The sequence below is a fragment of the Parasteatoda tepidariorum genome, chromosome 8 (genome assembly GCF_982258835.1).
Source record: "Parasteatoda tepidariorum strain Cologne lab strain chromosome 8, Ptep-v5.0, whole genome shotgun sequence".
Taxonomy (NCBI): Eukaryota; Metazoa; Arthropoda; class Arachnida; order Araneae; family Theridiidae; genus Parasteatoda; species Parasteatoda tepidariorum.
In genome coordinates this window covers 53987207-54002420 of record NC_141762.1, presented here as the reverse complement: position 1 = coordinate 54002420, position 15214 = coordinate 53987207, and the positions used below count along the sequence as shown (strand labels likewise).

At 28.1% G+C, this 15214-nt stretch overlaps 2 protein-coding genes across 2 annotated transcripts in view; one reads left to right on the top strand and one right to left on the bottom strand.

The window, feature by feature from the left end:
- Window positions 1-15214, top strand: part of Naa15-16 (N-alpha-acetyltransferase 15/16) — a 71859-nt gene that overhangs the window by 22848 nt on the left and 33797 nt on the right. The gene's annotated exons all lie outside the window — the stretch shown is intronic.
- LOC107454438 (uncharacterized) lies at window positions 3804-10769 on the bottom strand. Its single transcript, XM_016071640.4, has 2 exons — window positions 10612-10769; window positions 3804-5098 (listed from the first exon to the last, which is right to left on the bottom strand). The coding sequence occupies exons 1-2, from the start codon at window positions 10630-10632 to the stop codon at window positions 4037-4039; spliced, it is 1083 nt and encodes a 360-aa protein (XP_015927126.1). The 5' UTR covers window positions 10633-10769; the 3' UTR covers window positions 3804-4036.

Here is a 15214-nt window from a genome sequence, read left to right as displayed (position 1 = left end):
TTAAACAAAATTGTGAAAAAAACTAAAGATTGCTATAACTTTTGAACAAATTAGAATTTTGAAGGGAAACAAAAAAACTTACCTTAAATTTAAGAATAAGAAGGGTCCTTCCGGCAAAGTTAAATTAGTAGTTGCATTTCTGTGAACTATAAAACAGCCTGTACTTTTTTATTTACTTGAAGTTAATTCTCAAACTAATTATCAAATTTTAATTTTTTTATTCCATTGTTCCCTTTACTTCCCTTTTGTAAATTTCAAATTTCTAAGCCTTATAGTTTTTGAACAGCAAAACAAAATGTAACAAAATTTGCAAAAGAAAAATAAATAAAAAGAAAGCTGTTGTTAAAACTAGATTTATGTTAAAAGTTCATGTTAAATTTCTATATGAAAATAGTCTTTCAGCTGATCGAATTTCAACTCTTTAGTTGCCTTTCTGTTGTACACAGTGATATTTTTTATTGCAAGTTTAACAGTCAAAAATAGTCGCACTAATTATTGGAAATTTTCATTTATTCCTGCACATTTTTCTGCATGTTTTCTTGATTTTAAGTCTCTAAGGCTTATAGTATTTTGTACAGACGAAATAAAATGTAAAGAAAAATTAATCACTCTAAACAGTGTCTGCTGCTCTACCTGCTATTTTTCAGAATCAGCGGTAATTTTTCAGTTATTGTTTTACTTTCTGTAGTCTAATGTATGTATACTGCGTTAAAAAATTGTCTTCTTTTTTTTGTTTGTAAAATGCTGTCGTGATTTTTTATTTGGTCCACTAAAAGATCTATTATGCAGAGCTTTAAAATGTTATTAGAACTACTCGAGAAGATCCTTTATAACAAGTGATTATTTTAGCATATGAATGGTATATGTCAATCACAGATAAGCTTGTTGGATAACTAGCAAATTAAAGTAAAAAAATTTCTTGTTTAACTTTCATTTGTCTGTAATAAATATTTTTAATATTTTTATTGCGAAAAGAAAGAGGAAACACTTGACATCACTGAGAATTGAAAACTGGGGCTATAATATATCTAACCAGAACAAATCTTTTTATGTAATATTTGATAATCTATTCAGCAAGTATTTGGCAACAAATTTCTTTTTCTATCTTAAAATGAAACACAGTAGAGTCTAAGCAGTCTCGTTTCGACCACCAATATTTAAATATTTTTTGTTCGGCTGATTTTCGGAATTTTAAATATTGGGAACTGCGCCGAAATCTGCAAAATTCGCGATTCTTAATCAGACGATTTTTATATCAATCATCGATTTGCGTTTTAAACTGATTTAAAAGTTACGTGTTGTGATTTTTTTACACAATTTAAAAATCGTAATAGCAATTCCCATTCACTCAATTTAAAAATCCAATATCGCGATTTGTATGGAAGCCTTTTAAAAACCCAATATCGCGATTTGTATTCCCGCGAGTTTAAAATCCAACGTAGCGATTGGTATTCACGCTTTTTAAATCCAATATTGTGATTCGTTATCAAGCAGTTGTAATATCAGATACCGTTTTTCGTATTTGTACGCTATTTAAAAATTACTCATTGTGATTCGTATTCACATGATCTAAAAATTACACATCGTGATTCTTATTTACGCGATTTAAAATTCAATATCACAATTTGTATTCTTGTGTTTTTAAAATCCACCAGTGCAATTCATATTAACGCGATTTTAAAATCCAACCGCCCGATTCATATTCACGCGATTTTAAAATCCAATATCGCGATTCTTTAAAGAAGTAGAAGTAAGTCTTCTCTTGAATTAGTTACTGTAAAGATGTGATATTTTTTATTAGTAAGTAATTTACTAGTCGCACCTTTGTATAATTGCTAAATTTTCTTTAATATAGTAGTGGTTAAAATTTTAAAATTATATTTAAGAAAAATTTGAAGTTAACTGTCTAAATGCTTCTGCCACTTTAAATAAAAATCTCCAGGCGCAGTCAAAAGTTGCTTTTATATATATCATCGATGTCACAGTGTCATATAGAACGCTTCCCCCCTCCTCCCAGTGACCTGCATTGTAAAAGTTCACCTTTTTTATTTTTGTCCACTTTGATGCCATGCATAGAATAGAAGGCCCCTTCACAGTTTTTGCTCCTAGTTCTCCCTCATTTCTAGATAAGACCCTGTTCAACTTTATTATTTTGATTTAAAATCAAGGCAAGTTAATTGGTATCTTAAAAGCAGTGATATTAATGTTATTATTAACATATCAAAGAATAAACGTGAATAAATGGTAATAAAGAAAATTAGAAGAGATAAAGCCTTACAACTCCTATATTTTTAAATAAAAGAGTCATGATGGGAAAATTCTGCAGTTGGAATAGGTAGATGAAATTTTTTTTTGTTGACTTTGGCAGAAAAAAAAAAATTTATAAATGTCTTATTTATACAAATGTAGGAAACATGATGATAAATATGGCAAAAATTTTATCTCATTGCAGACCTTGAGGTGCAAATTATAATGAATGTTGTTATCCAAGTGACGTTTCAAATAAAAAATAAATTTTGCATAATATGAATATAAACAGGACATGGAATATAAATCCTACGACTTGTCTAATCAATAGTTGTATTTAATCAATGCTTTTGGAGTACAGAAAAATCCATTGTATTTGTATTATTAAAATAAAAGATGCTGTCAGCAAAATATGCGAATTTTACGTTAATATTTAAATAATTTGGCTGAATATTTAAGGCTAAAACGTTTGCTGGAAATTAAAGTAAACCCAATATCGTATTTGCTAATGTTTAATGTGATACCAGCAAAAAAGGGTAAATATAGATTATTGTAATGTTCAGTTGTCGTGGAGAGATCAGGGAATTTGAAAAGAAGGGAGTATGTAATGCCATAATGATATCACACAAGGCAAAATAAACACTCGCTGAATTCCAAAATATGCCTGGAATAAAAGCTAAATACTACTACAATCATCTTATTGTGTTTCCTAGTCTGCAAAATATTGTAAGTCTTATTTATTGTACTCTAACTTTATTGTTTGTTGTAAATGAAATATTCCGTACCTAAAATAAGTGTAAAATAATTTTTTTTAAAGAATCAACTTTGTACATTATTTTGGTTTCTTAATGGCATTTTTTTTTAATGTTGTTGTAACTGCGACAAATTGTTACTGATCTAAGAGAAGATGCAGGTGTACCATTCTTCCATCTGCGTTGTGAATTTCCTTCTAATAAAAAACAAAAAACAAAATTTCTTCCCAAGTATTCCTTGTAATTTTGAAAAACTTTTGTTTAAAATGAAAATTCCTAGTTTTCAGTAATATTCTTCATTATCGTAAAATATGAAGTATCTGTGTATCCCTGAGGCAGAATTGTTCTGGGCTTTCCACAACAAACCTCTCTTGTACTAATATCTTTCTGCAAGATACTTTTAATAGTACTTTTTTTTAGCTATTTGTTTTCCCTTAAAAATAGTCTACGTGTATATTTAAAATGTCCTTATTGCAAACAATTCCAGAAATATCTAGATTTTTTTTTGTAAAATATTGTACTTATTTTTATTTTAAATCACTACAAAACCTAAGAAAGTTCAGTTTTCAGAAAATCATATTTGTACAAAATTTTGATATATACATAGTTAAAAAAACAATTATACGTGTATTAAAATATTCAGCTGATTTTTTTCTTTATTGGCATTTATATGGATAGAATATTACCAAAGCTTTCAAAATGAATAATACATAAGATAAATGGCAGAAATTCCAGTTGTCCTATTACTTTCAAGAATTGTTTATTGAGAAATGTGTATTTTTAGACAAGAAAAATAAGACAATGTGTTTTGCTAATTTTTATTGATCAAAGATGATGTTGATGTACAAAATTAGTGGCCTAGTTTTATATATACATTAGTGAAAAATATTCTTATTTATTTAACTGATTTATCTTCTTTTTTTTTTTTTTTTTTTTTTTAATTTTAAATTATTTTTTTGTTTACTGTTTATTTAATGTTTGGGTAAGGTAATAAGTATTTTAGATTATTAATTATATGGCTCCAAAATTTTTTATATTTACAGATTTGCATGTCTTTTAAATGCATTTAACTTTCGTCTCTTTTTAAAATGCTTATTAAACAAGGGCGGTTCTTTCACTGTAAAGATACCTCCATGTAGAATTAATAAATGATCACGTTTTACATTTTCTGTGTCTGAAACATCACCATGCTTTGCCAAATTGAAATATCTTAATTTTTTCTGTCGGTCAAAGTCTTCAATATTAATCCTTTCTTCATTAAATCTGAATATTTTGGGGTAAGTTACTTGACCTAAAACTACATCATAGTTTTTAATCAGTGGATTATCAACTTCTATTATTGGTTTAGGTGGTGGTTGTAACACAGGAACTTGATTCCATACCCTTTTTACTTCAGGTGAAAGAGTTGGGAAAGTAAATTCTGGTAATTTTGCGAACGGTTCATTGTTGTTAATGAAATCAGGGATTTTTGGGAAATGATTGTTGTTATAGTCTGGAATTTTAGGAAAATGTTCATTCTTGTTGGCAAAGTCAGCAATTTTGGGAAAATGCTCATTCTTGTTGGCAAAGTCAGCAATTTTGGGAAAATGTTCATTGGTATTAGGAAAATCTGGAAGTTTAGGAAAAGGGTCATTGTTATGGAAAAAATCTGTGAAGTCTGATAGTGATGACAGTTTAGGTAGTGGTGGATAGTCTCTACTAAATGGCTGAAATTCATGAACAAATGGTTGAAAGTCATTGCGTCGATGCTGAAACATGGCACGGTACTCGAAGCGATGAGGCTCCAGTTGTGTGAAAAAGAAGGTTGCTCCATTGCTGGAATTTTGTCGCGGATATGCTGAATATATTGGTGAATTAGTCTGTTGAATTTTGACCAGAGGATTTACAGGAGTTTTATCATTATTGGTTGGAATACTGTTTTCTTTCTCACTTTTTGATTTTAGTGTACTGGTTTTGTTGCATGTTAAGCAGTTGGCAGAATTTTGAATGTATGGCACAATTCTCTTTGTTGGTTTTATTCTCATCCCATATTGGATCACATTTCCTTGTACCATATTACTTGGCCATATTAAGCTTATCCAAAATAGAAACCACTGAAACTGAAGTAAAAAATAGTTATTAGTTTGATTATTAATTTATATAATATAAATAAAAATATATATAATTCCAATTCTATATGATTAGAATTATGAATTTATGATTAAAATTATATATATATATTTCTAATTTTGTCCTTTTTTAAAAAATTTATCTTGCTCTTATATTAATTTTTTTCAGTGTTAAAAATTAAACTGATCAATAAATATATAATTTGATTATAAGTTCTGAGTATTGTTTAAGGAGTATTTATTGATCCCTATTAAGTATCTGGCACTGAGCTTGCCGTTTAGACTAAACTAGCCATTAGTTACTTACATTGTAAAATATTGCATAAAACAAAAAAATTTACTTTATTTTTAGTAATTTTCGAGCATTAGTTTTAAAATTTGCTTAATTTTATTTATTACAAACTAAAGTTGTATTATTTTTTTCAATCTGTGAGTGAACACAATACAGCACTTCTAAGCATCAACATATGGCCTGACAGTAAAGTCCTTAAAAATATCTAAAATGCTCAACATGTTAATTGTACTCTGAAGTTTTAAGTTAGTGTGTTTTTCTGTTAAATAAAAATTATGAAATTAAGTATTTATAGGTACAGTTAAACTTGACACTTTCTAAATTTTGTTCTTTTAATCGTTTCAAATTTTCTCAAATATTAAGCACATAAAAAAAATTACTTTGTCGATACAGAACTAATTCTTCGCTTCTACATAATTCAGCAGTATGTAGAAGCCATATTTTCTTAAAAAGATCTTTCCTTTTATGTTGAAGTTAATACAGTAGAGTCTCAATAATTTTAGATAGACAAGATCGAGCCTACCTCGAACTTTCAAAAACTTAAATTTTTTTAAATGGAAATGAATCAATTTTTAAATTTCTGTATTTAATTGAAAGATATATTATAGTTGAAGAAAATTTTTACTCATTAGGAAATCAGGGTTCATTTACTGCATTACACCAAGTTACAATATTCATTATATTATAGCATTAGGCTAATTGTACTTTAAAATAATTGGCTAATGTTTTTGTTTAAATAATAGTGACCGACCTACCCTCGGAAGAGTTTTCGGATAAGGGTTTGATCCGTTGCCACATGAGAACTAATCACTACAAAATTACAGTAAAGTAAAATTAAAACTAATAAAGATTGATACACATGTTTTTGATTGACTACACTAACATGCTTCAGTGCTTAACACACAAATTTGTTTTTCAACATTCAGTTGTATTAATTGTTGTAAAACCAAATGTAGTAATCGTTCCATGTGTTCTGTGTGCGTTGGTCATTATTTTAGAGCAAAACTGACAATTTTTCATTAGCTCGGATTTGTGGGAAATTTGAACTATCGAAACTCTGTGATATTTAATTAATGTAATATTTTATTGTCGAACTGCTACATATTCATGTTTTTAAAAATTGTCCCACCAATTTTACTGCATAATGCTATACACAAAGTAACATTTATAGTGAAGGTTGAATCTTAAATTCCATATATTTTTTAACCAAAAACTTTTTTTAAAAAAAATTTCTTAAAATTAGACTTGAATTCTAATTTAAAAACTTTCTTATGATTATGACATTATAAAGGCAATTAAATATTATCTTTATACAGGGACTGTGCTAATCATTTGTCATCTCGCCAAATGTAAAAATATTGCAAATTCGGCGAGGGATTTTTCTACCGAAAAGATGAGTATATATTCCTCCCTATCTGGAAAAAATTGAACGGATTTCTTATGAACAAGTCCTGTATTTTTTATAAGATTACTGTAATTTTTGTTAGGTACATCCCATAACTAATTAGAATTATATTAAGTCCAGATAATGTAAGCAACAAGAGAGCATATGTAAGCATAAGACAAACTACTTTAAAATACAGGTCACCATGTTCATTCCTGGATCATGAAATATTACACGACTTATTCCCCCCCCCCTTTTTTTCCCCTTCTATAGTTTGTGTCAATAAACCAGATTAAGTAGTATCAATATTATAATCCAACTATTGTCGCCGAAAATGTTTTCGCGTGACAAAAGCATAATGTTGCTTTAGGTTTATCCTTATATTACTGCTCTACTCTAGAGAAGCTACTATAAATTAACCACAACCTGTTCCTAATTCTTTTCCTCAAACACGATAAAACATCTACATTTTTCTTCCTCTCTCCATTCATTGCTCATTTACTCCTCCCCAACTATAAAAACCCAACTATAGTAAATTTGTATTTCGACAATTTAAGTTTTGTATTGGAAAAAATAAAACATAAAAAATTTCTAAGATTTGCCTTTGTCTAAGAATTTTGAAATTTGGCTAATTCACTGGCTAATAATTTGAGGTCCTTAGCACAGGCCCCTGACTATTTTAACTATTTTTATCTTATTCATTGCTAAGGTAATATGTAGATTATCTTAAGAAAAGTCATAATATTCTGTAGTTTATTACTTAAAAAATTAACACATTGTGTGTGTTTTTTTAACATGGTATATACCAATAGAAGCTCAAATAAAATATGCTTAATACAATTTGAAAACAATATAACTAACTTACTTAATATTTCTTCATAAAACAATTAGATAATTTCAAAATGATCATTGGAAAAAATAAAATTTTATAGCATCAAAGCTCCACTAAAATATATTAATGCTTAATGCAATTTAAAAAGAATATTTAAACTGAAGTACTTAATGTCTCTTAACTAACATGATAAATAATTATTGCAAATTAATCACTGAAAAAAATTGTTCTGTTATGTCAAGCTCAATGTTTCCATAAGTTAATAAAGACAAAGATCCTGTTAGTTTGATATCAAATAAAGAATAAATAAATTTAGGTCCGGAAATCAAAATAATAATAAATAAAATATCAAAAGGTATTTGTATCTAGATAAACATTAAACTGATTTAAGTATTATGGAAATGTGTTGATTAATGGCAAATTGTTTTATACACAGCTAATGAAAAAATATAATTTAAATATATATTTAAAACCTATCCTAAATAAAAAATATTTTTGACCTAAAAATCAATGATATTTTTAGTAATCAAGTCCAGGCCATGCCCCTTGTCACAAGTCTTTGAAAATGATGATTAAATAGTTCATTCTATTATATTTTAAACTACTTCCCAACACAAGTTAATCTCCAAATGCGACTCCCAGTGGCTACTCAGTAAAAGATGAATAAGGAAAAACAATGTTAATAAAGCTCAAATAAAAGGTTCAGATATAAACATAGTATTTTGTTCTTATACAGGGGAACATTCCTCAGTGTCTATAAATAAAATGACAGAAGAAATGTACCAAAACTAACAGGTTACATTTTTAAAAAAATGATTTAACTAGTAGAAGAAGAGGTATAAAATAATAAGAAGGAAAATAATAAAACAGATGTAAGCTCTCTGTTTTTATTTGTTCCACTTCAAATATTTTTCATATAGTTATTTATTGCAAAATTCTAAGGTCTAAGTCTCCCTAGTTTTCATTTTAAAATGCTAGAAAATATTATTAGCAGTTTTCTAAATTTATTTATTCCTCATCTGTACTTTGAACCAATCAAGCCAATTAATATTAGCAATGCAATGGGTAAATATTTCTTTTGCATATTCACATTAATATTGTTTTCATAAAGCTACAATTTATTTTATCTTCTTCAAAATCCAGAATTTGTAAAAATGGCATAAGTGTAGTCTCAGCCAATTCTAGATAATTAAGTCTTAGAGTTTTAGTTTCAGGTATTAATTATACAGATACACAGTTTTGTTACAGTATATTTATATTGTTTAACATGTTACAACTGTTTCATTTTCATAGCTAAATTTGTAATATACAAATAAAGACTATGATTTGAATCATTAGATTAACCATTAGACCACAATATAATAGATCATATATATTGTAATAAAAAAATCATATGTAATAAAGCAGCATTAAATGTTCGTTGCATATAAGCAAAACTACTAGTTATGTATAGATATAAAAAAGTCAATTACTTAAAGATAATGTATACTTTATTATTATTTCAGTAATTTATTAAACATTCATGGTCCATCATTTCAAAGTCCTGCTTGTTGGCAAAACAACTGATCATTTCAAATATATTTTTTATGATAAAACTTTTTGTAAAATTCAAAAAGTGTTTTAAAAATGTGCTTATTTTGTGATTTGCAATGGCTGGAGTGAGAAATTTGTAGATTTTTCTGACATTAAAAGTAGCCCTTTACACTTGAAAATTAATATTTACACCTTCATTAGTCTAAAAACCTTTTTAAAAATTCTGTTTTATTTAAATTAATTAGCTTAAATTTCTCATCCATTGAAACTTTCCTTGGGGTCATGACCTTCGCTTCCCGTTTGTTTTGGCTTTGACCTTGAATTTCATTTAGGGGAATTTAAAAAGTAACAACGCACACTACTCATACGAAAAACAAGAAAAACAATTTCGACACCTAGAATAATAGTTTAAATAACTTTATGACCTAAGGATTTTAAATAAATATGGATATTAGTGGTAGACAAGACTTCTGAATCCAGTGCTGTGCTTTTTAACTTTTTTTTAATTTCCGATTTTTTTGTTAGAGAATTTTAAAAATGTCATTACTATTTTAATTTTATTTGTGGCTAGAAATAAAGAAAAAAAAACAATTAAAATATTATGAATGAAATAATATACAAGGTCTTGCTTAATTATTAAATGTATATATATTGTGCTAAGTTATAATAATAATAACCTATTTCTACAAATGAGGAAAAAATAAAAACAAGAATTGTATCTCAAAAAACACTTTTAAATTATACTGAAGATTACTATAAGTAGAAGGTTTTTTTTTCTTGTTCTAATTAAATTTTGTTTATCTCTAATTTATTCCCGTTCAAAAATATTCCAACTCTGAAGTTTATATAGACAATCTGACCCTGGGGGTGTTTTCTGTCAGCTGTTCTCTTTTCTAAATTTAATTAGAACTTCCTTCCAGGTTTCAAGGCCACGTTTATGTACTACATTTTCAATAATTATTAGCTTCATTTGCACTAAGATACAATAATTTATACTGTATTATAAATAACGTATGTCCTAATTAAGAAAAAAAAAGTACTAGTAAGACTCATTCATTATTAGTTCTCTATTTCCAAAAACTCGAACATTTGTCATATGCGTAAAAATTAACTGCTTTTAAAAGAAATCTTAATTTCAAAATGGGTACTTGGATTATTTTTCCGATTTATTTTAAACCTCTAAAAAGTAGGTAACTGGTATAGAGGGATTTTTTTTAGGGGGCAAATATTTTCCACTAATTCGGTTCTCATTCGCGTGTGAAAAAAATCGTCCCTAGTGAGAATGGTCCTTTAGCTTATAAATTAGACTGTTTTTAAGCTCAATCGCTATCAGTCAGTATTCATAATGTATATTAATACGAGATTATTAATCATATTTTTTTAATGTAATAATAAATTCCAATTTTATTTGTAAATAATTTTAAATTTTTTGCGTAATAAAAATTTATGTATGCATTACTCACCGTGATGAAAAAGATCGGCATTGCGCTTTCTCACCGGTAATCAATTAAGGTCTTCGGGGTTGAACAAAGTCATCAGGTAAAGAGGTCCTCATGGCTGTTTGAAGAAGACATGCTACATAGCTTCCGTCCTCAACATCGCGAAAGGAAAGTGATGCAGATGACCATTTCTTCATTCTCTTTCCATTCCATGTTTCCAACGGGAATTTCCATAGTGTTCACGTGCCACTTTTGGCGATTCTTCGTACTTTTTGGTGAGATTTTTTACGCGTACTTTTTGATGCATATTCTTTGACTAAGTCCGCGAATATCAAGACCGTTGTTTCGCGGACTTCCGCGAATCAATAATTTACATTCCGAAAAAATTTCCTCGGTGTACCGCTAATCTCAAATTTAATTTTTTGTTATTTACTCTTACTTATTCCATCCTTACCAGCACCCTCTTTTTTTTTCTTTCTAAGTTCTCATTCACGCGCATTATTGACTTTTTACGCAGGTTTGTTAAAGAAAAAAGCAAATTCGGATAAACTTCGAGAAAAAAAAATTTCATAATAATTTAGGCTAGAATTCATGAACTGCTGAAGCAAACACAAAGGTATAAAATTGGTTATGTTAAAAGTAATTTCGGAATGGCAAGCATTTAATAGATTGTTCGCTAGAAAAAAAAAGTGTTTTTCTCTCAATTTTTAAAAAAATTTATATTTTATTCGTAGTTGATAATTCCGATTCGTGACAGAAAAATTTATTTATTAATGTGATTTATTGTCCCTCTTTTTAATTTGGCTACAATAAAATCGAATTAATTTTTGATATGTTATGACGGAAATCTTGAATCACGTATTTTAGTGATCACTTTTTTTTTTTTTTTTTTTAGCTTACGGAATCCAATGATCGACTTGACTTTTGTTGGAACTTTGATTTAATGAAGTTCATTAGCAATAAAAACACTTTAACTAACTGTTATTTATTTAGAACGTATACAGGGTGCTTAGCGTTTTTAAAAAGTGCTTAAAGGTGCCTATTTTCCATTTTCGTTTCTTAAAACCCCTTAACGGTGCTTTTTTCATTGGGTGTTTTTAAAAAGTGCTTTATTTTCCCACTTTCAAAATGAGATTTTTCATTTACTATGTTGATTTTCGTTTCGAATTGTGCAAAAAGGCACACTTAACATTGTTCTATTCAACGTTTCCACAATTAATTCAACCCCAATCTATTTCAGCGTATCGTCAGTCCGTAGCGTATGACAACGATTCAAAACGATTTTACATGATTCAACGATTTTACATGATTCAAAATTTCATGATTTTTGACAATTTTCAAAAACATTGCCAAAAGGTTCCCCCCCCCCCACATGACGGTTGAAACAAGATAAAACCGTTAATTGTCAGAAACTTTTTATTAAAGTGCTTAAAAATATTTTTCGAGTGCTTGAAAAGTGCCTAAAAAGGTGCTTATTTTTTCTTAAATAATTTGGCTACGCACCCTGATATAGGAATGAAATTTTTTCATTGTTTTAACAATAAAAAAGCGTTTTTAACAATAGGTTCTGTTGGTAATTAAATCAATTTAGTGTTTTTTCTTTTCTTTTTTTGTATACATAGATTGAAAATAATAAATAATACGCTATAAGTAATATTTAAGATAGTTTATTCATGATTTTGTTTATATGAAAAGGAAAGAGAACTATTATAAACGTAGAAAATAGTCATGAAAGAAAAAAAAAATTATTGTTGATTTTATTTTATAATAAATAGTAAAGCTCGGCGGGAAATTCTATAATGCAATTTATTTAAATGCTTTTCGCTTTCATAATTCATTCGCTACATTGCTTTGAAATGTATATGCATGTCAAAAATACATATATAAATGTATACTATATTATTAAATCTAACTAGCAGTTTGCTGAAATAATTTCATAAAAATAATCATAAAACTAAATAAATAATGGATATATTAATTGGATGGAGCTAAATATAATTACAGGCTTAAAAAATTATTACTGATCAAATTAATAATTCTTGGAACCCTTACTCAGAGCCCTTATTTTCAGTTAAACGAAAATAAAAATTACTTGAATCATTGTTTTCGATGAAAGTTATCCGTTTAAGGAAAACTCGATATCAAGCAATTTGCGTGAAGAATTTCTGATTTGTTATTGGCAAAAATCAGGAAATCTGTCGTGGGAAAGTTCATCTGCCCATTCTTTGAGCAGAAACTATTGTGGCGTTGCGGTCTTTTTTCTTGTTTCGTTTTACTTCGCGTTTCAGCTAATAATAGTAGCTTACTGTAGTAATCTTCCATTGTCTTGATAATTTTTTATGGAATATTATTAATCTTTAAGGAAGTTTTGCCTTTGATTCTTAATACCATTAATAATCTTTCCCGATTCGCTTCTTCCGACAATGAAATTAATTTTATTTAGAATTTGAATATATTTATAAAGGAATCTTGTTGTTTAAAAAGAAAATACGTAATTTGTAAGAACTATCTCTGTTTTGATATTAGTTTTATTTAATTCCCTTTTCATTGATTTATTTTATATTATTATTTACTATTATTCTCTATTGTGTTTACATGGCGTTAATTATAGCTGTTATTTTTTTTTAACGCCTTTAAAAAATTTCCCGCATTATAGTAGAGTTTTTTTTTTATTTAAAGTAAAAGCCGTATTTCTAAAATTTGATTTCTCGAAAACTATTTGACCTATCTCACTCAAAATTTGTATTTCGCTTTGTGACATTACATTCTTTAAAATGATGTAAAAAATTACATTACGATTCAAAAATTGTTTGACTATCATTAAATAAAATAATAAAAAATATTTTCTAAAAGTTATTTTTTGCATGGAAACAGCTTTTGATGAACGAATTTACAATTGGTTTAAAAAGTTCACGAGAGACGGCAAATTACGTAAAAAGATAAATTAAGATTAAGGGGTCCAAACTTTGGAATATATCTCATCACTTTCGAAAGATATGGATGGGGTGGGGGTACTTTCGGTACTAATGGAAGTTTATCACGAAAGTGATACACCCCATGATTTTCGTTTAAGGTGTGAAAAGATATAGCACCCATGAAAACATTATTTTCCAAATTTTTGTTTTCTTCTCTTTAGTACCATGTTTGTTAGTTTATGACGCTCAAAAACTTCAATTTTCAGTGAAGTAGTAATTTTGACATTTAGAAAACAATTGAAACTCGTTTTGTCAGCTGACACAGATAGACCCTGTTGAAATTTAAGCAGTCTTCACTAAACTAAAAGTAACCGAACTTTCAATTGGGGATGAATTCTATTTAACAATTAAATTATGTTTGCAGCAATTAGAAAGTAAATAAAATTTATATTCCCTCATATCAGTTATATTCAGTTCCTGTTATTCAGTAAAAAATTTTAATCGATGATGTCGATAATTACAATTTGGTTGTAAATTTCCCTTTTAATGATTAGGAAACAGATGAAGTTTGAGTTGCCTTACCGCTCTAAATTCTATTTGAAATCGGGGACCTATAATGCCAAGTAGTTGCAATTTCGATTACAAATACTATTTGGCCGTAAATTATGCTTTTAGTAGCTTGGAAACGTTTGAAACTTGTATTTTCTTTCAGCACTAAGCACCAGCTGAAATTTGAACTGTAGCATGATGTTACAATCGTGATTAACGATATATTTGGCAATAAAGTGACGATAACATGTGCTTATAGCAGAACAGTCAGAAAGCGATTGAAATTTGTATTTTCTTTAGACGCAGTTGAGATTTCAAACCTTTAGCAAGTGGGAAAGAGGTCGAAATTTTAATGGATGATAAATTCCTTCTGGTGTAAATTCTGCTTGTAGCAGCCAGAAAAAGATTTGAAACTTGTATTGTTATCTAGCACAGAAACATCGGTTGCTCTAGCTATTCGAAACAGGAGTTGGCATTAAATTCCTTTTGGCGATAACATCGCAATCGAAAGGAACAAAAAATTTATGTTTATTTTTTGAGAAATTGAAGATATTTAAATACTTTTCTCGCTTATTTTTCTCAAAAATCTTAGGATTTCTTACAGTTAATGTATGAGATACAAATCACTGAAGTTTGAAATTTGTTTGTCTTAGTACTGGATTTACTGGTGTTAGATCACTGATATATTTCAGATTATCTCTGCGGTCCTTTTTAATAAATTGCACCTCACTTCTATCAGCTACATAAAATATGCAAATTAATTTTTAAAAGTATGATACTTAATGTATTATTTGAATTACATGGCGATATATTGAATTTGAATCGATACAAGCAGAAATACTAACAGCTTCATGAAAATTTCTAAAAATAATTCTCAATAGCAATACTTTGGTAAATACAAACCCTCTAAAATATTAACGGCATAATTGAGTACATCTTATCAAAAATGCAGATTTTTCTGAAGAAGAAAAAAATCTTTGGGGGATGTAGAAAAGATGGTTTTGCTAAGTGGGTGATGAATCAAAAAAAAGTTTGGAAACTTATGATTTCGAGACGCGAGTATTTTTTGTTTCTCAGTTAGTTTGGTCTTATCTTCTCAATGGATGTAGGAATTTTTAATTCAATGCCCCAAATAAATTTTTAATGCTTTTTTAATATCAGAA

What these genes read in the sequence shown, in the direction of transcription:
- LOC107454438 (XM_016071640.4), bottom strand. Translation starts at nt 10,632, where the DNA reads ATGCCGATCTTTTTCATCACG. An exon ending in TGCCGATCTTTTTCATCACG is followed by an intron (nt 5,099 to 10,611) that starts GTGAGTAATGCA and finishes TTTTTACTTCAG; the next exon opens with TTTCAGTGGTTTCTATTTTG.